At 36.7% G+C, this 21,557-nt stretch overlaps 1 protein-coding gene across 5 annotated transcripts in view; it reads left to right on the top strand.

The window, feature by feature from the left end:
* Window positions 1-21,557, top strand: part of SBF2 (SET binding factor 2) — a 478,855-nt gene that overhangs the window by 85,106 nt on the left and 372,192 nt on the right. For all 5 annotated transcript variants that reach the window (XM_039470842.2, XM_039470843.2, XM_074401080.1 and 2 more), the window contains exon 2: window positions 14,347-14,432. In XM_039470842.2, coding sequence (XP_039326776.1) covers window positions 14,347-14,432 — 86 coding nt within the window. The remainder of the gene's footprint in view (window positions 1-14,346; window positions 14,433-21,557) is intronic.

Below are 21,557 nucleotides of genomic sequence, written 5' to 3'. Positions count from 1 at the left end.
CTTTCTCTCTGTTGTTGATTGTGTAAATTCTACCGATTTGACCTCAAGTTCACTGTGCTATGCCATTTTCACTCTACTATTGAAACCATCCAGTGAGATTTTAATTTTGAATATTTTGTTTTTTAGTTTCATAATTTCTATTTGATTTATAATACATTTCTTAGCTGATATTTCTATTTTTCATTTGTTTTAAGAGAATTTATGATTTGATGTACTTTTAAGGTGGCTGCTTTAGAATCTTTGCAGATAATTCTGACATCTGATTTATGTCTTTGTTGGCATCAGTTAATTGTCTTTTTGTCATTCAAGTTGTGATCTTTTCTGGTTCTTAGTATGATGGGTGCTTTTTTACTGTATTCTGGACATTTTGGCTTTTTATGTTAGTTTTTGTGTTTAGAGTTAGCATGTAGACCATAGTCTAATTTTGTAGGCTGTTGTTCCAATGACAGTTTAATTTTCAGAGCCTTTGCAGTGTTATTTTGATTTTCTTGGTCGTTTGGTTTTCTTTATTGCCAGGGCCATTGAATATGGCCCTTTCTGTCACCTCAGGCAGCACTAGAACTCCCACTGGTGCTGCCTGAAGTAGCAGAAAGCATTCCCCAGACTGAGCTGTTTAATGTCTCTTGGTGGGGGAGCAGACTTCCAGGTTACAGGGACAAAGAGGTTTTGCTGGGCCAGGCTACTTTTTGTGGCATGGTGTTCATTATTGGTGCCATTTCACTGCCCTGATGTCACTGGGGAGTACATGAGAGATTCTGACCCATGAGGACAAAGAGGCTCCCTGGGCCAGACTGCTTGTTACAGTGGAGTCCCTCTTACTGGTGTCCTCTGACTACCCTAGTGTTTCTGGATTGGGAACAGAATTCTCAAGCTCATAGAAACAAAATGTCTGCGGAGGTAACTTGATCCAGTGAGATACCTCTTGTTGGTGCTAGCTGGACACCTCAGTATCTCTTTGTTGTGTAGGAGAGCCTCAGGCTTGTGGGGACAAAGGTTTCCCAGGCCAGCCTGCTTATTGTGATGGGATCTCTTGCTGGTGATGCCTACTCACACTGGTGTCTCTCTTTGGGGGTAGAAGGTCAGGGCCAGGAGTGAAGGAAAGTGATTTCCCTGGCTGCTTATTATCATTGCGACCGTCTATTCCTTGCTCGTGGTTCTGGGCTTTCCCTGTGTTGTTAGTGGAACTTCTGTTTGATCTGAGAGATGAGTGAGCCTACCTTGGCTGCCTTCTGTTGTTAGCTTGGGGATTGGGACATACTAGGCCTGGGTTGCCTTCTTCTGTTTGGTAGAGATATCCTGCCATTGTGGTGTTCCTTCATCCTTAGGGTTATAAACCAGTTTGCTTTCCTCTTACCACCTTTCGTAGTTCTCCTTTGGTTGCCTCATGCGTGATTTATAGGCTTACACTTAGTGGGGAAGAGCAAGAAGAAATGAGTCTATACCCCTGTGTCTGATCAGAGATTCATTTAAAAAAATCCTTTATTGAGATATAATTTATATACCATAAAGTTCATCCTTTTAAAATGTAAAACGCAATGGTTTTAGTATATTCAAAGAGTTGTGTAACCATTACTACTATTTATTTTAAACTTTAAGTTCTGGGATACATATGCAGGACGTGTAGGTTTATTACATAGGTAAATGTGTGCCATGGTGGTTTGCTGCACCTGTCATCCCATCACCTACATATTAAACCCCACATGCATTAGCTATTTATCCTAATGTTCTCCCTTCCCCTGACCCCCTCCCCACAGCAGGCCCCAGTGTGTGTTATTCCCTTCCCTATGTCCATGTGTTCTCATTGTTAGGCTTCCACATGCAAGTGAGTACATGTAGCATCACCACTATTTACTTGAAAGATTTCATTGCCCCAAGGAAACCCTATATCCATTAGCAGTCACTTCCCTTACCCCCTTAGGCCCTTGTCAATCGTGAATGTACTTTCTGTCTCTTTGAATTTGACTTTTCTGGACATTTCCTATAAATGGACTCATACAATACGTGGCCTTTTGTGTTTGGTTTCTTTTACTTAGCATACGGTTTTCAAGGATTATCCATGATATGTAGCATGTATCAGTACTTCATTCCTCTTTTTTTGAGATGGAATTTTGCTCTGTTGCCTAGGCTGGAGTGCCGTGGTGTGATCTCAGCTCACTACAACCTCCATGTCCTGGGTTCAGGTGGTTCTCATGCCTCAGCCTCCTGAGTAGCTGGGACTAGAGGCGCATGCCACCATGCCCAGCTAATTTTTGTATTTTTAGTAAAGACAGGGTTTCACCATGTTGGCCAGGATGGTCTCTATCTATTGACCTCATGATCCACCTGATATAGCCTCCCAAAGTGCTGGGATTATAGACGTTAGCCACCACACCTGGCATTCATTCCTTTTTATGTTCAAGTAATATTTGATTGTATAGATATACTCAGCTTTTTTCTTGAAAGATATTTTATCTGGCTATAAAATATTGGTTTGACTTTTTTCCTTTCAGTATTTAAAGATGTGGCTCCACTGTCTTCTAACTTACACTGTTTATAATGAGAAGTCTGCTGTCCTTCTTATCTTTGTTCCTCTGTACAATGTATCTTTTTTCTCCAGCTGTTTTTAGATATTCATGTTCATATCTAAGTAATTTATTATGATATGCCTTTTTGAGTTCTGTTTGTTCTTTGGAATTTGATGAGCTTCTTTGATCAGTGTATTTATAGTTTTCATCAAATTTGGAAGTCAGATTTCATCAAATTTGGCCATTATTGCTTCAGATATCTCCATCCCCTCCCCTCCATCCTGGGGCTCCTGACTCCTATTACATGCGTATTAGGCCACTAGAAGTTGTTCCACAGCTCTGTTTTTGTCTTTTTCCCAGTCTGTTTGTCTGTTTCATTTTGGAAGTTTGTATAACTTCATTAGCCTTTTTTTCCTGGTAGTATCTAATTCATAAGCTATATCCAATATATTTTCTACTTTCATATTCTTGAAAATATGCAACATAATGATAATAATTTAGTATACATTTGTCTACTAATTAACACCTGTATCAATTTGGATTCTATTTCAGTTGATTGATTTTTGTCTTCCTTATGGCCCATACTTTTCTGCTTTTCATGCCTAGTGATTTTTGTTTGTATGTTAGATGTTGTGAATTGTACTCTCTTGATTGCTGGATAGTTCTGTGTTCCTGTAAATATTTTTGAACTTTGTTCTGAGATATAATTAAGTCATTTGGAAATAATTTGAAACTTGAGGCTCATTTTCCACCTTTGTTAGGTCTGCAGAGGATTTTATCTAGGGTTAATTTTTCACACTGAGGCAATACACTTTCTGGGTTCTCTGATGCCTAGTGAATTATGCAAGTTTTTCCGTTTTTTCTTCTTGGTTTTTGGGAACAAAAACAGTCCCTGGCCTTGTGTAACTTCTAGAGATTTTTCTTTCTGTTCCCTTCATGTGGTTCATTCAGCCTTCTGCAGGTCTTTGGGAATTTCTTTCTGTTAATCTCTCTTTTCTTTTGTACTCTGTGAACTCTGACTTCTTTGGATTCCCTGGGCTCCCAACTCAATTGCTTCAGTTTCACCAGGATTCCACCTGGATTTTCCTTGATTGGACTGCAGTCTGGAAACCATCCCTCACTACTCCCCCCTCCCCACCACCCCAAGAATCTAGATCTTGTGTAGAAACTCTTACCAAGAAGTAAGCTGGGGCAATTATAGGGCTCACATAATTTGTTTTCTTTCTCTCAGGGTTCACTCTAATGCCTGATGTCAGGTGTCTGAAAATCATTGTTTTGTAGATTTTGTGTTTTTTTATTTGTTGCAGGTTGGAGGGTAAATTCAGACCTTGTTACTCGATCTTGGGTGAGGTAGAAGTCCCCACGGTAGTGATTTTGGACTATTGTATTATGTAGCTAGTGGGAGAATTACTGAATTATTTTGAGCATAAAAGTTCGTGTAAAGAACTTCAATTTTGCAGGGCTTATTTCTAGACTGCCAGAAACTTGAGACTTGTATGTGAAGTGAAACAGGAAGTAGGGAGATGATGAGGCTGCTGCTGTTGTCCAGGTGAAGATGATGAGAATTTGAACTACTAGAGTGATTGTAAATGATGCCGGGGGTGGGAATACATTCAGTGCATATTTGGAGAAGGGACTTGATGAGACTTTTTTTCTTAAATGTTGATATCCAACCATATAGTTTTCACAGCATTCCAGACTGCCAACCATTCTTTCTTCATTGCTGTTAAAGAAGACATTTTAATTCAGTAAAATGATGCAGTCTGAAGAATTTCATCAAAATGCTAGATCATGTTTAGTTTTAATTTCAGTTTGTATTCATTTCTTTTTCTTAATCTTGACATTCTCTAAATTGCTGGATTTATACATTCTCAATGAATTTTAAATTTATAAGGATTAAAGTGTAGCTGCTGTTTATTATTTTTAATGATATACCTTGTTCTTGATGTATTCGCATGAACTTTAAAAATGCATTTTTTTTTTTTGAGAAGAAGTCTCATTCTGTTGCTCAGTGATTGTATTTTTAATAGAGGCAGGGTTTCACCACGTTGTCCAGGCTGCTCTAAACTCCTGACCTCAAGTAATATCCCCACCTTGGCCTTCCAGAGTGCTGGGATTAAAGGCGTGAGCCAGTAAAAATGCATTTTTTTTTTTCACTTTTGTAAAAGCCTATGGGATCTTTACTAAGTGTAAGTCTGGAAAAATAGCTTGTGTGTTCCAAATAAACCTTTTGAATAATAGAAGATTGTACTGGGAAATCAGAAAATCATATTACATTCCTACCTAAATTTTTAAATAAACCACAGAAAGGCTTATTTCAGTTGAAATAAACAGACTTCTCTCATTAAATGCTAAATGGATTAAATATGAAAGCCTTTTGGTAGAATGATTTCCTGCATGCTTTCTTTTCAGTGAACAAACAGTTTTTATATTCCTTATCTTTTAAAAGTTGGTCTATACTGGCACAATTAGATCTACTTATTTTGGTGAACTTTGATTTTCTGGCTATCTTGGTATTGTAACACAGGTCTTTTAGTGAACAAGAAAATAACATTTAAAAATAATGTATCATATGCTCACAAGCAGATTTTCCAAGTCACAAATGGGAAACTTGGGGCTTGCGAGTTGAATATGGCCTTCATCTTAGTTCCATCTTTGAACCAATTTCTTTAAATCAGCTTCTAGTCTATTAAAATGAGTAAATCAATACATGTACCCAAATGTCTGATTTTCTTGTGTTGTGCTTTGCTTAAGCCATTTCTTCTGAGATGATATTCTCAATGAAGGAGAGAAGAACAGGAGCTGGTACAGTATTGAAGTTCCAAGCAGATTGTTTTGAGATAGAATGGAATAGAAGGACTGGTGCCAATGTCAGTAATGTGTATGTAGCATGTTTTGACCAAGACTTTTATCCTGAGGAAATTTTGATTATAGTTGGGAAATTATAATCAGACTTGGCCAATATTGATGAATTTTTTGGGGAAAATATTTTCTGGAGGAATTCCTTGAGCAGTGTTTTAATGTAATATCCTCATTTTTTGTTTTTATTGTACTGTAATTTTTTTTTTTTTTTTTTTTTTTTTGAGAGAGAGTCTTGCCCTGTCGCCAGGCGCCAGACTAGAGTGAGGTGACATGATCTCGGCTCACTGCAACCTTCACCTCCCGGGTTCAAGCAGTTCTGCTGCCTCAGCCTCCCTAATAGCTGGGACTACAACCGTGTGTCACTGTGCCCAGCTAATTTTTGTATTTTTTAGTAGAGACGAGGTTTCATCATGTTGGCCAGTATGGTCTTGATCTCTTGACCTCATGATCTGCCCACCTCGGCCTCCCAAAGTGCTGAGATTAGAGGCGTGAGCCACAGCGTCTGGCCTGCAATTGTTTTTGTTGAGAGTTTGTCAGTATATATCAGATTATTAATTTAAAATGGTTGCATTTGATAGTATATGTCTGTAACTAAAGTAAGTTAAATTAAAAAATGATATAAATACACTAGATAACAGACATAGGATCTAAAAAAGCATGTACTAAGCTGACTAAAAAAAATTTAACAAAGATAAAACTTGGTCTGAAACATCTTTTGTAGAGGTACAGAACAGCCTTAAACATGTTTTAAAAAGAGATTTACAGCCGGGCGCGGTGGCTCACGCTTGTAATCCCAGCACTTTGGGAGGCCAAGGCGGGTGGATCACAAGGTCAAGAGATCGAGACCATCCTGGCCAACATGGTGAAATCCCGTCTCTACTAAAAACACAAAAAATTAGCTGGGCATGGTGGCGCATGCCTGTAATCCCAGCTACTCAGGAGGCTGAGGCAGGAGAATTGCCTGAACCCAGGAGGCTGAGGTTGCGGTGAGCCGAGATCGCGCCATTGCACTCCAGCCTGGGTAACAAGAGCAAAACTCCGTCTCAAAAAAAAAAAAAGAGAGAGATTTACATATTTCAGTCAAAATAACTCCAGTAAATTAGGAGTCCTTTGGCTACCAGAAGACCTCATGTAACACCAGTCTTCATTGTTAATAGCACAGTTGTCTAGAACAATAATAGTTTTCTTCTCTACACTATATTATTTTGAACGGCTCAGTAATCTCAACTATTATGTTTAGGTTGGAGTACTGTTCTGACAAACATGCACATACTCATACTGTTATATATTTTACATGTGCATTAACTTAAATTCTTCTTCACAAGAACTCTAAGAAGTAATAGTGTCTTCCTTTTTTGTATGGAGGAAAATTAAGCACAGAGAAGTAATTTTCTCAGGATCAAGAAATGGTAGAACTGGAATAGAGTATAGGTAACCTCAATCCTGAGTCCATGTTCTTAATCCTGTTTCATATATATATATATATATATATTTATATATATATATATAACCTTAAGTGACAGGTCACAATCAAAATGCTGATAAGTGTTAATTTCTCAATTTTGACAACTCCTGCCCTCAAGCAGTCCTCCTGCCTAAGCTATCCAAATTACTGGGATTACAATAGCATGCCTCTATGCCTGACTAACATCCTGCTTTTAATTCCTTTGGAAATATACCCAGAAGTGGGATTGTTGAACATATGGTAGTTCTATTTTTAAGTTTTTGAGAAGCCTTCATATTCCATACCTCCATATTTTATATTCTCCATAGGCACACCATTTGACATTCCCACCAGCAATGCAAAAGGGTTCCAATTGAGTCACGAGTAGCTGGGAATGCAGGTTTGCATCACCATTACTGGCTAACTTTTGTAGAGATGGGGTCTTAATATGTTGCCCAGGCTGGTCTCAAGCTTCTGGTCTCCTCCCTCCTGGGCCTCCTAAATTCCTGGGATTACATGTGGGAGCCAGTATGCCTGGCCTTACTATTTTCCTAAAATTTTCGGACTAAATCTTCTTTTTAGATATAAACATACTTTGTTTTATTGTTCTTTGCTTTTTATTTATTATGATTTGCTTATTGTGCTTGACAGATCTTGTGGATTTTTTTTTTTTTTTTTTTTTTTTTTTTTGAGACGGAGTTTCCCTCTTGTTACCCAGGCTGGAGTGCAATGGCGCGATCTCAGCTCACCGCAACCTCTGTCTCCTGGGTTCAAGCAATTCTCCTGCCTCAGCCTCCCAAGTAGCTGGGACTACAGGCTTGCGCCACCATGCCCAGCTAATTTTTGTATTTTTAGTAGAGACGGGGTTTCACCGTGTTGACCAGGATGGTCTCGAACTCTTGACCTCGTGATCCACCCATCTCGGCCTCCCAAAGTGCTGGGATTATAGGCGTGAGCCACCACACCAGGCCGTTGGTTTTTTTTTTTTTTTTTTTTTTTAACAAATTAAAAATTTGTGGCAACCCTATATTGAACAAGTCTGTCAGCTCCATTTTGCCAACAGCTTGGGCTTATTTTGTGTCTCTTTGTTGCATTTTGGTAATTCTCGCAGTGTCTCAAGATTTTACATTATATGTGTTTTGGTGATATGCAATCAGTGATCTTTGATATTACCATTTTGTTTTGGCATAACACAAACTACACTCATGAAAGGTGGCAAACTCAGTCAATACATGTTTTATGTGTTCTGACTGCACCATTGACCAGCCATTCCATCATCTTTATCCCTCTCCTAAATCCTATCTATTCCCTGAGGCATGCCAATATTGAAAGTAGGTTAGTTGATGACACTACAGTGGCCTGTAAGAGTTCAAGTGAAAGGAAGAGTTGCCTGGCTCTCACTTCAAATCAAAAGCTAGAAATGATTAAGTTTAGTGAGGAAGATGTGTCAAAAGCCAAGATAAGCCAAACAGCCTCTTGTACCAAACAGCCAAGTTGTGAATCCAAATGATAAGAAAATGAGACAGCCTTATTACTGATATGAAGTCTGAGTGGTTTGAATAGATGGAATTAGCCACAACATTTTCTTAAGACAAAGCCTAATCCTGAGCACAATGCCCTAACTCTTCAATTCTGTGTGGATTGAGAAAATTTAGGAAGCTGCAGAAGAAAAGTTGAAGCTGGAGATTGGTTCATGAGGTTTAAGGAAAGAAGCTGTCTCTGTAATATGAAAGTGCAAAGTAAAGCAGCAGGTGCTTAGTAGAAGCTGCTGCAAGTTATGCAAGAACTAGCTAAGATTATGGTGAGGGCAGCCACATTAAACAACCGATTTTCATTGTAGGTGAAACAGGCTCTACTGGAACAAGATGCCATCTAGGAGTTTCATAGGTAGAGAGCAGAAGTAAATGCTTGGCTTCAAAGCTTCAAAAAACAGGCTTACATGTCTTTTTAGCAGCTAATGCTGCTGGTGACTTCAAATCGAAATTATTTCTCGGCTGGGCACGGTGGCTCAAGCCTGTAATCCCAGCACTTTGGGAGGCCGAGGCGGGTGGATCACGAGGTCAAGAGATCGAGACCATCCTGGTCAACGTGGTGAAACCCCGTCTCTACTAAAAAAAATACAAAACATTAGCTGGGCATGGTGGCGTGTGCCTGTAATCCCAGCTACTCAGGAGGCTGAGGCAGGAGAATTGCCTGAACCCAGGAGGCGGAGGTTGCGGTGAGCCGAGATCGCGCCATTGCACTCCAGCCTGGGTAACAAGAGCGAAACTCCGTCTCAAAAAAAAAAAAAAAAAGAAATTATTTCTCATTTACTGTTCTGAAAATTCTAGTGCCTTTAAGAATTATGCTAAATCTACTCTGCTCTGTAAATGGAACAACAATGCTTTGATGACAACACATCTGTTTATAGCATGGTTTACTAAATATTTTGAGCCCACTGTTGAGACCTACTGCTCATAAAAGGATTCCTCTCAAAATATTACTGCTCATTGACAGTGCACCTGATAACATAAGAGCTCTGATGGACATGTACAAGGAAATTAATGTTGTTTTCATTCTGCAGCCCATGGATCAAGGGTCATTTTGACTTCCAAGTTTTGCTATTTAAAAAATATATTTCATAAATTTATAGCTGCCATAGGTAGTGAATCCTCTGATTGAATATGGGCAAAGTAAATTGAAAGCCTTGTGGAAATGATTTGCCATTCTAGATGCCATTATAACATTTATAATTCATAGGAGGAGGTAAAAATACGTACCTTTTAACTTAGAAAAAGTTGATTCCAATCTTTATGGATGACCTGAAGGAGTTCACTTCAGTGAACTTGAAGCCTCCACTTCAGTAGGGAAAGGTAGATATGGTGAAAATAGCAAGAGAACTAGTATTAGAAGTGGAGGCTGAAGATGTGACTGAATTACTGAAATCTTATGATAAAACTTGTAACAGATGAGGATTTGCTTTTTATGGATGAGTAAAGAAAGTGGTTTCTTGAAATGTAATCTACTTTTGGAGAAGATGCTGTGAATTTTTTGAAATGACAGCAAAGGATTTAGGATATTACATCAGTTTAGCTGATAAAGCAGCAGCAGAGTTTGAGAAGAATAATTTAAATTTTGGGAGAAGTTGTGCCATGGGTAAAATGCCATCAAACAGCATTGCCTGCTATGGATAAATTTTTTTATGAAAGGAAGAGTCAATATGGCAGACTTCACTTTTGTCTTACTTTCAGTAATTGTCACAGCTACCACTCAGATTAGTTAGCAGCCATTAACATCAAAGCAAGACATTCTACCAGCAAAAAGATTACGACTTGCTAAAGCCTCAGATGACTGTTAGCATTTTTTTTAGCAATAAAGCATTTTTAAATTAAAGCATGTACATGTTTTAGACATAATGCTGTTAGCAGACTACAGTATAGTGTAAACATAACTTTTAAATGCACTGAGAAACCAAAAAAATTGTGTGACTCACATTATTGCAATATTCACTTTATTGCTGTGGACTGGAACCAAACCTGCAATATCTCCCAAGTATGACTGTAATTGTTTCTAGATCCTCTTCTAGTTTGAAAGAACTTGATCTATCAAAGTGCCTCTTATAGTAGTGTGGTCTCATTTAGGTTCTTAGAAGGATATACACACCAATTCTAGCTTCAGTAAAAGGAAGAAATATTGTCAGAATGCATCAGACATTTGCTAACAGATGCTACAGTGCCGCCACAGCTTACTAGAGGTAGAATCTGGGAAAGAGTATTTTTTGAGGAAAAATGAGAGGAGGATAAAGTGAGATGAGGATAAAGATTTATAAATCTTTATTTACAAGTAAATAAAGATGTTTGTTGTATTATTTATAATAGTGAGAAACTAGAAAAATTATGTTCCACAACATCAAAGCCTCTTTTTAATTTATTAAGTAATAAACCAATGTATAAAGTTAGGTTCAGTGTGATATTCATTCTATAGAAAAAAAGATATATTTATGAAATAAAACCTAGGAATAAATGGATGGTCCAAAATGTTAATAATAATTATCTCCAGGTGTGGGATTATGGGTGATTTCTTTATGTTTTTATGTATTTAAAATTCTTCTGCAGTTAACATTACTTTTATAATTAGTAAAAATTAATATGATTGGGCTGGGTGCAGTGTGGTGGCTTACACTATAATCCTAGCACTTTGGGAGGCCAAGGTGGGTGGATTGCTTGAGTCTAGAAGTTCAAAACCAATGTGGACAATGTGGTGAAACCCCATCTCTAAAAAAAATATGAAAATTAGCCGAAGTGGTCTGCATCTGTAATCCCAGCTACTTGGAGACTGAGGTAGGAGGATCACTGAGTCTAGGAGGTCAAGGCTGCAGTGAGCCATGATTGTGCCACTGTACTCCAGCCTGGGCAACAGAGTGAGACCCTGTCCGAAAGAAAATTAATATGATAAATATTTCTTGAACCTAAAATATATTAGGTATGGCTTTCAGAACTATATAAATATATAATATAAATATATATTTTATATATAATATATAAATATTATATTATACATATAATCATATAAATATTATATAATATATAAATATATTATATATAAATAAATAAATATTATTTATATATAATATATAAATATATATTTATATTATATATTATAATATAAATATTATATAAATATATATTTATATTATATATTATAATATAAATATTATATAAATATATATTTATATTATATATTATAATATAAATATTATATAAATATATAATATCAATATATAAATATATAATATCAATATTATATAAATATAAATATATAAATATATAATATAAATATATAAATATTATATAAATATATAAATATTATATAAATATATTATATAAATATTATATAAATATATAAACAATGTAGGGACACCTGGTTAAACTTGACACAATAAGTACATTATCTCTTTAAAAAGAAGGGAGGAATAAACTTGAAACAATTTCAGCCAGCACCAAAGAATTTATTAAAGTAAACATTTTACTTGGTATAGACTGTATGCCAGGAATTCAGTGTGACAGGTGCTTGGGGTTACAAGTTGGTCACTGAAAGAAAGCAAGCTTGCTGTCGTTTCTTCCAGGAAGTTTTGTATGGTCTTCCCTTCTATCATTGAGTTTACCATAACATAACTGAAATTATCAGGTTGTTTGTTTGTTTCCCCAAATGGGTTATGAGTTCCTTTAGGATGGGGACTGTATCTTTTTCATTTGTGTACCTCCGATCCATTGTGCAGCTAGCAATTTGTTTCATTAGCCCTGCTTGGGATGTCATAAGTGGTGATGCTTGAGGTGGATTTTGAAGAAAGAGTGCCTATGATGAAAAGTTAATTTACTTTGAATGAAATTCTTCATTCCTCTACAACATGAGATAGATAACTTACTGTACTGCAGCAATTGTTAATTGTAATTGAGAATATTTTTGTCTTTTTCAAATGGATTTTGGTTGCCCTAGTTTCAGAATACATTTTTGGGTTGGTCAGTAAAGTGAATGTAACTTTCCATTTATATTTTAAACATAAAAATTTGGCCATAAATTGTTTGCATTTTAGGTGAGGGGCAAGGGAGAACTTGAATTCATAGGGATGAGGTTGAGAAATCATGGTGGATGATTTTTAAAAAGTATATTAACAAAATGAATCTGTCGTGAAGACTTCCTCAAGTTAAGTATACAAAACAAATAATCAGAATACTGTTGCCATCATTTCATACGAAGTAGGACAACATGCAGAATATGCAAGCAACATGAAGATCTTTAAAAAGTATAGCAACAGGTAGTTTAGATTTAACATGTACCTTCCATCCCCAATTTACTCACAGATTACATGCCCAAAGTTCAATTATAAGTTGATTCATTCTTTGGTGTCACAGGATAATTTTATAACAACAGCGATAGAGATCTGTGGTTTTCAACCCAGGGGACATTTGGCAATGTCTGGAGACATTTTTGGTTGTAACAACTTGCTAGTGGTAGGGAATGCTACTGGAATCTTCCAGTTGAGGCTAGGGATACTGCTAAACATTCTCCAGTCCACAGGACAACCCCCTTTATCCCAAAGAAGCATCCATCCCCAAATGTCAGTAGTGCTGATGTTGGGAAATCCTGCCTAAACAATGGTCAGGTTCCCAGGGCAGCCTAAAAAACTTTAACCAGTAACAGTACTTACTGCCCGTAACTGAAATGTAGTGCTAATGGTGCCATTTCCTTTGTCACTTAAAATTACTTCATCTCCATAGAAAAGTTCTTAAATTTCAACCTGTGACGAATTCCTTATTGGGGCACAAAGGGCAGTTACTCCCATAATGTGGTAGAGACTAGATTTCCATGCCTCTGGCAAGTGTTATTTAGATTTTCAAATATATCAGTCAGTCTTTTAAGAGTTTATAAGAATAGTGGCTGGGCTGGGAGCTGGAACCTGTAATCTCAGCACTTTGGGAAGCCAAGGTAGTGGGTCACCTGAGGTCAGGAGTTCAAGACCAGCCTGGCTAACATGGAGAAACCCTGTCTCTACTAAAAATACAAAAATTAGCCAGACATGGTGGTGGGTGCCTGTAATCCCAGCTATTTGGGAGGTTTAGGCAGGAGAGTTGCTTGAACCCAGGAGGCAGAGGTTGTAGTGAGCCAAGATCATACAACTGCACTCCAGCCTGGGTACCAGAGTAAGACTCTCTCTCAAAAAAGAGTTTATAGGGTAGAGATTGCCCTTTATTTCAGTACAGTCATCCCTGGGTGTTTGCAGAGGATTTGTTCCAGAACTGTCACAGATACTAAAATCCATGGATGCTCAAATTCCTTATATAAAATGGTATAGTATTTGCATGTAATCTGTGCATATTTTCTTATATACTCTAAGTAATTTCTTAATTACTTATAATGCCTAATACAGTGAAAATGGTATGGAAATATTTGTTATACTGTATTTTTTTTTTTTTTTTTTTTTTTTTTTTTTCTGAGACGGAGTTTCGCTCTTGTTACCCAGGCTGGAGTGCAATGGCGCGATCTCGGCTCACCGCAACCTCCGCCTCCTGGGTTCAGGCAATTCTCCTGCCTCAGCCTCCTGAGTAGCTCGGATTACAGGCATGTGCCACCATGCCCAGCTAATTTTTTGTATTTTTAGTAGAGACGGGGTTTCACCATATTGACCAGGATGGTCTCGATCTCTTGACCTCGTGATCCACCCGCCTCGGCCTCCCAAAGTGCTGGGATTACAGGCTTGAGCCACCGCGCCCGGCCTGTTATACTGTATTTTTAAGATTTGTATTTTTGAATTGTTGTGTTATTAATTTGATTGCTTTTTTCCTTCCAAATATTTTCAATTCATGGTTGGGTGACTCCTGCAGATGCAAAACCCATGTATAATGTTTAGATGGTGAATACTTATATGTTTTTTAAAGCTTGAAAATGTTTAATCAGTTTATTAACGTATTTACCAAATACTCATTTAGAAATAAGGGTAGAATGAATATTTGTATTTTTTAGTATCCTATAACTGATTTACTTTGATTTTATTAACAGGGTCAGGAGAAGGTCTGGGGAAAATCATCCAGAGATTTCCACAGAAGGACTGGGATGATACACCTTTTCCACAGGGAATTGAGTTGGTAAGTGGTTGTTGTATTATTGCATGTTTATAATGTTATTTTTCTTTTTTGTCACATTGATTTTTACATTTATGTTACATTTGGTATTAAATAATTTGATAATTGTAAAATATTGCAGTACCAGAAATAATTATCTTCCTTCCCTAGTCCCCCAAGTATGGTTATCTTTGAATATATTGATTCTAGAATTTGTATTTTGTTCTTCTTTTTCTTATTTAAATTTCTAATATTAAAGATGAAATTGATGATTTCCATATATTCAGAAGCAGAAAAATTCCTATGATTCTTAAGTAAAATTCTTAGCCTAGTAGCTTCAGGGATATATATTATACTTTTTTTTTTTCCTGAAAATGACCAGGGTATTGTCTTAGTAAAAACAAACAAACAAAAAAACACAGATAAATAAAAAACCAAAAGTTTGTTTAATGGTGACCTGTCATGGTTTGAACTTGGTCTTAAAATCATAAACTAGATTTTTTTTTTTTTTAGCTACAGGGTCTGAAAGTTATCTTATAATAGTGCAGGTCAACTCCTTTTGATGTTGTTGTTAGTCATTTTAGAGGAATTTATTGGTTGAACATAATTTATGCTGCCCAAGATATTCTATCTCATGGTGGATCCATACTGGTAAAATGAGGGACTAGAAAGGTGATTACTAAAGTACTTTGTAATATGTCTATTAAGTTTGGGTCTTCAAATTTACTTGGGGGTGTGCGTGTTCTTATTTACATTGTGTTTATGGATCCACACACACTTACACATGTAGACGCAGTGTTCTTCAAAGCAGTCCTGTTGAGAAGACATTTGATATAATACGATAGTTAAGAGTGCAGGCTGTGTAACAGAGTGCCTAGGTTGAAATCTCAGCTGCATTGTAGGACTTTTAACAAGTCACCAAACTACTTTGAGCAGCAGAATACTTATCTATAAAATGAGGATAATGGTTATATTAAGCTCATAGGTTGTTGTAAAGATAAAGTGGAAAAAATACACATAAAATGCTTAGAACAATGTCTCCCATAAATGAGTTGTCCGGTTGTTTCATTAGTATTGTTACTGTTTGTTCAACATCGCTCAGCACCTCACCCACAGGAACAATTGTTCATTCTCTTGTTAACACGGATCAGAAATATCTATTAGATATTTTGTATTGAAAATTGTAAATTTTCTCATTCTAGCTGATGACTGTCCAGTTTTGCTTCACTGAAAATTAAAGACACATTGCTAAGTGCTTAGTTTTGATTGTTAAAACTCAGCCATGTAAAGAAAGCTGAGAGTTCTGTAGCCCCACAGAGAGGGTAAATCCTGAATTTTAGCATTAAAAATGGTGAAGGAATGTGAGGATCAAAGGAAAATGGCTTTTTGGAGAACCCTTTGTATTCCTTTCTCTTTTTCCCTGTATGCCTGCAAATACCAGTAATTGGCCTTACAGTGTGAAGAACCAGGCATTTGTTTATAAAAGTGTTTAAACCCTGTTTTAATGTCCCTTTTAGTATGATTGAGTGTAAATGGTTAGTATTTTAGTGTAAATGCAGATTGGTATTAGCTCTAGTTAATATTTTAGTGTAAATGCAGAATCTGAAAACAGAATTCTATGATTTGAAAGAACTAAGGTTGAGAAATGTTAAGAGAAGGTTGAGAAGTGTTATTGAATAGGGACCAACTTTATCTGAGAACACACATGGGTTCAGAACATAATGTTATATTCAAATTATTTTCTGTTGCCACTTATCCTTCCCAGGGAACACATACTTGATGTATTGCAGTTCTAAATGAAAAATAGACATGTTCAGCCTTACAACTGGTGGAAAAGGATTTTAGTCATTCATTCACTAATTAATTAAATTCCAAATTTAATTTAGAGGATGCTGGATTTATTTTTTCATTTTTACATAAAGAAATTGCCTTTTTTTCTTTTGAAAAATGGTGAACTTTAATTCAGATGGATTTTAAAAATAAAAATATGAAAGTAAGCTAAACCAAACATAATGACTACTTTTCTAATTCTGGGATATTTTTATCTTTCTCTTGTGCTTTTTAGGCATACATGAAAACCACAGACAGTCATATAAATAAAGTTGCAGTTAATTTTAGTGACAGCATTTCAAAGAAAATTAAATTGTTTTTCAGAAGCATTCTGTGGTTAACAATCTATTCCTGATTATAGGAACAATATTTTTTATTGGCTATGTTGTGGACATCTAAACAGCTTAAAGAATTAAAGCAAAATAGTATTTTTGACCTTAGCTTGTTTTTTTGTTTGTTTGTCTAGGTTTTCTTTCTTTCTTGCTTTCTTTCTTTCTTTCTTTCTTTCTTTCCTTCTTTCCTTCTTTCCTTCTTTCCTTCTTTCCTTCTTTCTTTCTTTCTTTCTTTTCTTTTCTTTTCTTTCTTTTTTTTTTTTTTTTTTTTTTTTTTTTTTTTTTTTTTTTTTTTTTTTTTTTTTTTTTTTTTTTGTGACAGAGTTCACTCTTGTTGCCCAGGCTGGAGTACAGTGGTGACATCTTGGCTCACTGTAGCCTCAGTCTTCCGGGTTCAAGCAGTTTCTCCTGCCTCAGCCTCCAAGTAGCTGGGACTACAGGTCATACCACCACACCTGGCTAGTTTTGTATTTTTAGTAGAGACAGGGTTTCACCATGTTGCTCAGACTGGTCTCAAACTCCTGACCTCAGGTGATCTGCCTGCCTTGGCCACCAAGAGTGCTGGGACTATGGGTGTGAGCCACTGCGCCCGAGCGACCTTGCTCATTTTTAAGATCCCCTGTCTCAGGAGTGAATCTTTTAATATCGTGATTCAGAAAATATGCCACAATCTTAGTAGGGCATGCCTTTACTAAGGCTTTTGTTAGAAGTACCCGATTTTCTTAGAAGACTAAAGTACTGTGATAAGTAAATTTTGTGGCTTGAAAAAGAGAAGCATTTAGTTAGAATTTCTAACTTTAATGTTCTTAAGAAATTAGTCCTGTTATTTAAATTATACACTAGCGATTTGACTACTTGCCATATGAATTCAGTCTTCTGTAAATGTAGATTGAGGAAAAGAGAGAAAAAAGCTTGTATTCCACATTGTGCAGGTGTAACATGGGAAAAGTAGCTTTAATATTGGATGTTATTTGAGGGCAGAGTGGTAAGTATAAGTACCGTGTAATGCTTTAATTCTTTAAGCTGTTTAGAATGCAGTAAACACAATAAATGGCATAGATATACATGCCATCTAACATAGATGTAAATACTGTTTGGTTAGGAAACTGAGTGTAGAAAGGATGGAAGAAACTTTTTTCTCCTTTTGTAGAAGAATATGCTTGAAAAGAGAATGAGATGACAGAATTAGCATTCACAAACATTTTAAAAGGAAGGAGTTATGGGATGTTTAAGAAAATGAAATATAATAAGTAAAAAATTTAAGTTCTTTCATGTCAGTATATAAAGTTAGATGTACAAGTAATTATTTAGAATAAAGATAGGCAGATACTATCCAGCTAGAGAGGTTTCAGAAGTACAAGAAGGCAGCTTTTAAAAAGTTTGTAAAAGCTATGTGTGGTAGATACTATAGATAACATCTAAAGCCTCAGTGCTGAGGTAGGATGCAAGGTAAAATATTCAGTTTTAAAGATGGTCCAGAGCTTGGTATAAAGGGTGTGTGGAAGGACTCTTGATTTAGCATAGAGTTGAAGCTGAAAACTTAAGAATACTGCTATGAAGTATGAAGACATGGCTTTTAAAACATACTAAGAACTAAAAAAAGAATTTTAAAAGTTATATTCACAACAAAGCAAGTGGATATAAATGGGGTTAAGCTGGAAAATGGTGGTTTGAGCTCATATTTTTGGTATCCACTTCCAGACTGTTTGGAACCACATGGTAGGCAACCTGATGAAGTCTGGAAGGTGCATTTTGAGGTAGTAGGTCCTTTTATCATCTCTGAGGAAGAGATTAGTTAATCTTGGTGTTAGGGTTCTAATACACTCCTCCATACTCACTACAATGGTTTGTTTATCCTATGCTAGAATTCTCAGCGTCTCGATTTTGTTTATTTTTCTAGTGCATTAATACCCTCAGTTATGCTAGAAAATCTTTCCCCTACAGTCACGTACTTCACTGCTTCTCTCAGAACCACTTTAGACAAAGTTTTCTTGTCATGCTGGGGTTCTGCTCTACCTAATGTTATAAGGCCAAAGAGAACTTCCTGGGGAAGATGTAGAACTACGTAGGCCTGACCCACTACATCTTTGTGTTGTTGCAGGCAGCCCGGCCTTCATTCCATGGTACCATACTGCCACTCATCTCTCAAGTGCTTGTTGGTCATATCACCTTATGGCTTATTGTGTACTTCTTAAGTTCCAGTTCCTTTTTGCTACTCTTATATTTCCATTCATCCATTCCCATAGTATCTATAATTTTAGCAAAATAACTTTTCTTGACTTCATCTTTTAGCTACTATCCTATTTCTTCTTCATTATAAAATGCTTTTAATGGTTCTTCTTTATTTGCTGTCCCAATTTCTCTAAGAGACTAATGTGGTTCGGTAGAAAGAATATGGGATCTGAAATTTTAAAGCCTTGAGCAAAGTTAATTTACTCTCTCTGATAATAATACTTTTCCTACAAGGCTGTTATTAGGTGATCATCTATTAATATTTTAATAATTGTAATGTTATAATTTCTTATTTACTCTCATTTCATACATCTGTCTCACTCACATTTTGGGGATTTATTCTAAAATATAGTTTATGTCCTTTCTGTCCTGAAATCACAAAGTTGAAGTTAACTTTTTCTGAATTGGTTAAGGTAATGCTAACTTTTATAATAGATAAACGTGGAAATCTTAGTGGCTTAACATCATAGAAGTTTTTGTTTTTTTTCCCCTACTTACATAAAGGCTCATTAGTGGCAGTAGGGTAGATGGGAGTGGGGTTTGCCATTTTCAAAATGTGGTCCTGTAACCAAAAAGCAAGTTAGATGCCCACTGCATGTAGAGTTCAATTAACAAGAGTGATGTCTGATACAAAAAAGGTGAATTTATTTGAAAGCTACCTTGGGGAAAGAGGCACAAAGTGTTCTTCCTTTAAATGTGCCACTCCACCTTTGGAGCAGAAAGCAGGCGTTTTTATAAGGCAGGGGAGGAGATGAGCAAAGGCAGGGGTCCCCCTGCTACCAGGCAGTTACCTGCTAGGCATTTGGGTTGGCTCTTTCCTGGCAAAAGTAAGTTGTAAAAGTGGCCAAGTGGGCATGCTTTCAGCAAGCCCTCCTAGTAGGTGTAAGTTCTGAGGGAGGTGGAGAGGGGAGACGCTGGGGAGAGAGAGAAGAGAGAGGAAAAAAAAAGAATAAATCACCTCCAGAAAAATGGGGGTGCTTGGTTACAGTACTTAGGGTCTTTTTGGGCATCAATAGTCTGGGCAGAGTAGTAAGAGAAAACATGAATGATAGTAAATGCTAGTTTTATGGGATTTGTCTGGAGGCAATATATCTTATCCATATTCTGTTGATCAGAAGTCAGTCACAAAGCCAGCTAGCTGTAATAGGAGGTTGGCAAATACAGTCTAGATGTGTGCTTAAGACAAGAAGGAAACAGATTTAGTGAACAAACAGCTCTCCTCTGCCACACTGTTCATGCTTAATCCAAAGAATGTTTCCCTTATCTTAATATTCCTTGACCATTTTATTTTTTGACATCATTAATTCGGTCTTTGCGGTATAATGAAAAAATAAATATTTGGTCTTCCTCCCCAGTTTCTGGCACAGAGCTCCTGAAACCTTTGTGATTTACTGTGTTTTGTATGCCAGTGAGATGGCTCTTGGGTTGAGGGGCCATAAATAGTTGCAGGATGGGGGCTGGTCACCAGGGGAAGCAACTATGCATTTAGTGGGTTAGAATTTTCAGCCCCAGTAGGGAGAAGGAAGGACTGGAGATAGAGTTCAGTCATTTAACCAGTCATACCTACTTAATAAAATCTCCATTAAACCCTGTAGATGATAGGATTCTGATAGCTTCTGGGTTGATGAACAGATTTTATTTTTTAAAGAGATGAGATCTTACTCTCTCACCCAGGCTGGAGTGTAGTGGTGTGATCATAGTTCATTGTAACCACAGACTCCTGGACTCAAGCCATCTCCTGCCTTAGTCTACAGAATAGCTAGGACTACAGATGTGTGCCACCATGCCTAGCTATTTTTTTTAAATTTTTCATAGAGACAGAGTCTGTCTTCCGGAGGCTGGTCTCAAACTCCTGGCCTCAAGTAGTCCTCTTACCCTGACTTCCCAAAGCACTGGGATTACAGGCATGAGCCATTGTGCCTGGCCAGTGAACACACTAAAGTCCTATGAAAGTGGTACACCTGAGAGAGGGTGCGGAGGCTCTGTCACTTCCTCCCTGCCATACCTTTCCCTGTATGTCTCTTCCACTTGTCTGTCTTAGTCTTATCCTTTATAATAAAGTGATAAATATAAATATCTTTTTCTATTACTAGATTTCTAATATGGGGTGAGTTTTGGGTAACAAATAGCCTGGAAGGTTAAATCAAAGCTAGTTCTTGCCCAATTTCACTTCTAGCAATTTATCTTATCCTTAATCTGAAACTAGGGTAACTGTATCTTATTCAAACCAAAATGCTTTTGAGAGTGAAAAGGAGTAAATGAAAAACATGCATAAACTGGGGCTGTCTATAACCAACTGATTTGTATGGTTATTTATATACATATGTTTGTATGAATTACCTGTATGCAAAAGATTGGAAACTAAGTGACCATTAGTAGGGAACTGGTTGGATTAATGGTACCACACCCACTCATTAGAACATAGTACAGCCGTTAAAAATATGAGATAAAAAGATATACAAACACATGAAAAGATGCTAACATCACCAATTATTAAGGAAGTGCATATTAAAACCACCATAAGATACTGTTGCATGCCCATTATTATTATTGCTATGGGGGGAAAAAAAAAGCCAAGCACATTTGCAATCCCAGCAACTAGGAAAGCTGAGGTGGAAGGATTACCTGAGCCCGGAAGTTGGAGGCAGCAGTGAACTATGATTGCACCACTGCAACTACAGCTTGGGTGATAGAGTGAGATTCTAACTCTTAAAAAAAAAAAAAAGCCCAAAACAAAAATCCCAGAAAATAACAA

This window comes from Saimiri boliviensis, chromosome 6 (genome assembly GCF_048565385.1).
Source record: "Saimiri boliviensis isolate mSaiBol1 chromosome 6, mSaiBol1.pri, whole genome shotgun sequence".
Lineage (NCBI taxonomy): Eukaryota > Metazoa > Chordata > Mammalia > Primates > Cebidae > Saimiri > Saimiri boliviensis.
The sequence above is the reverse complement of the archived record's forward strand: the minus strand, read 5'-3'. Positions and strand labels throughout refer to the sequence as shown.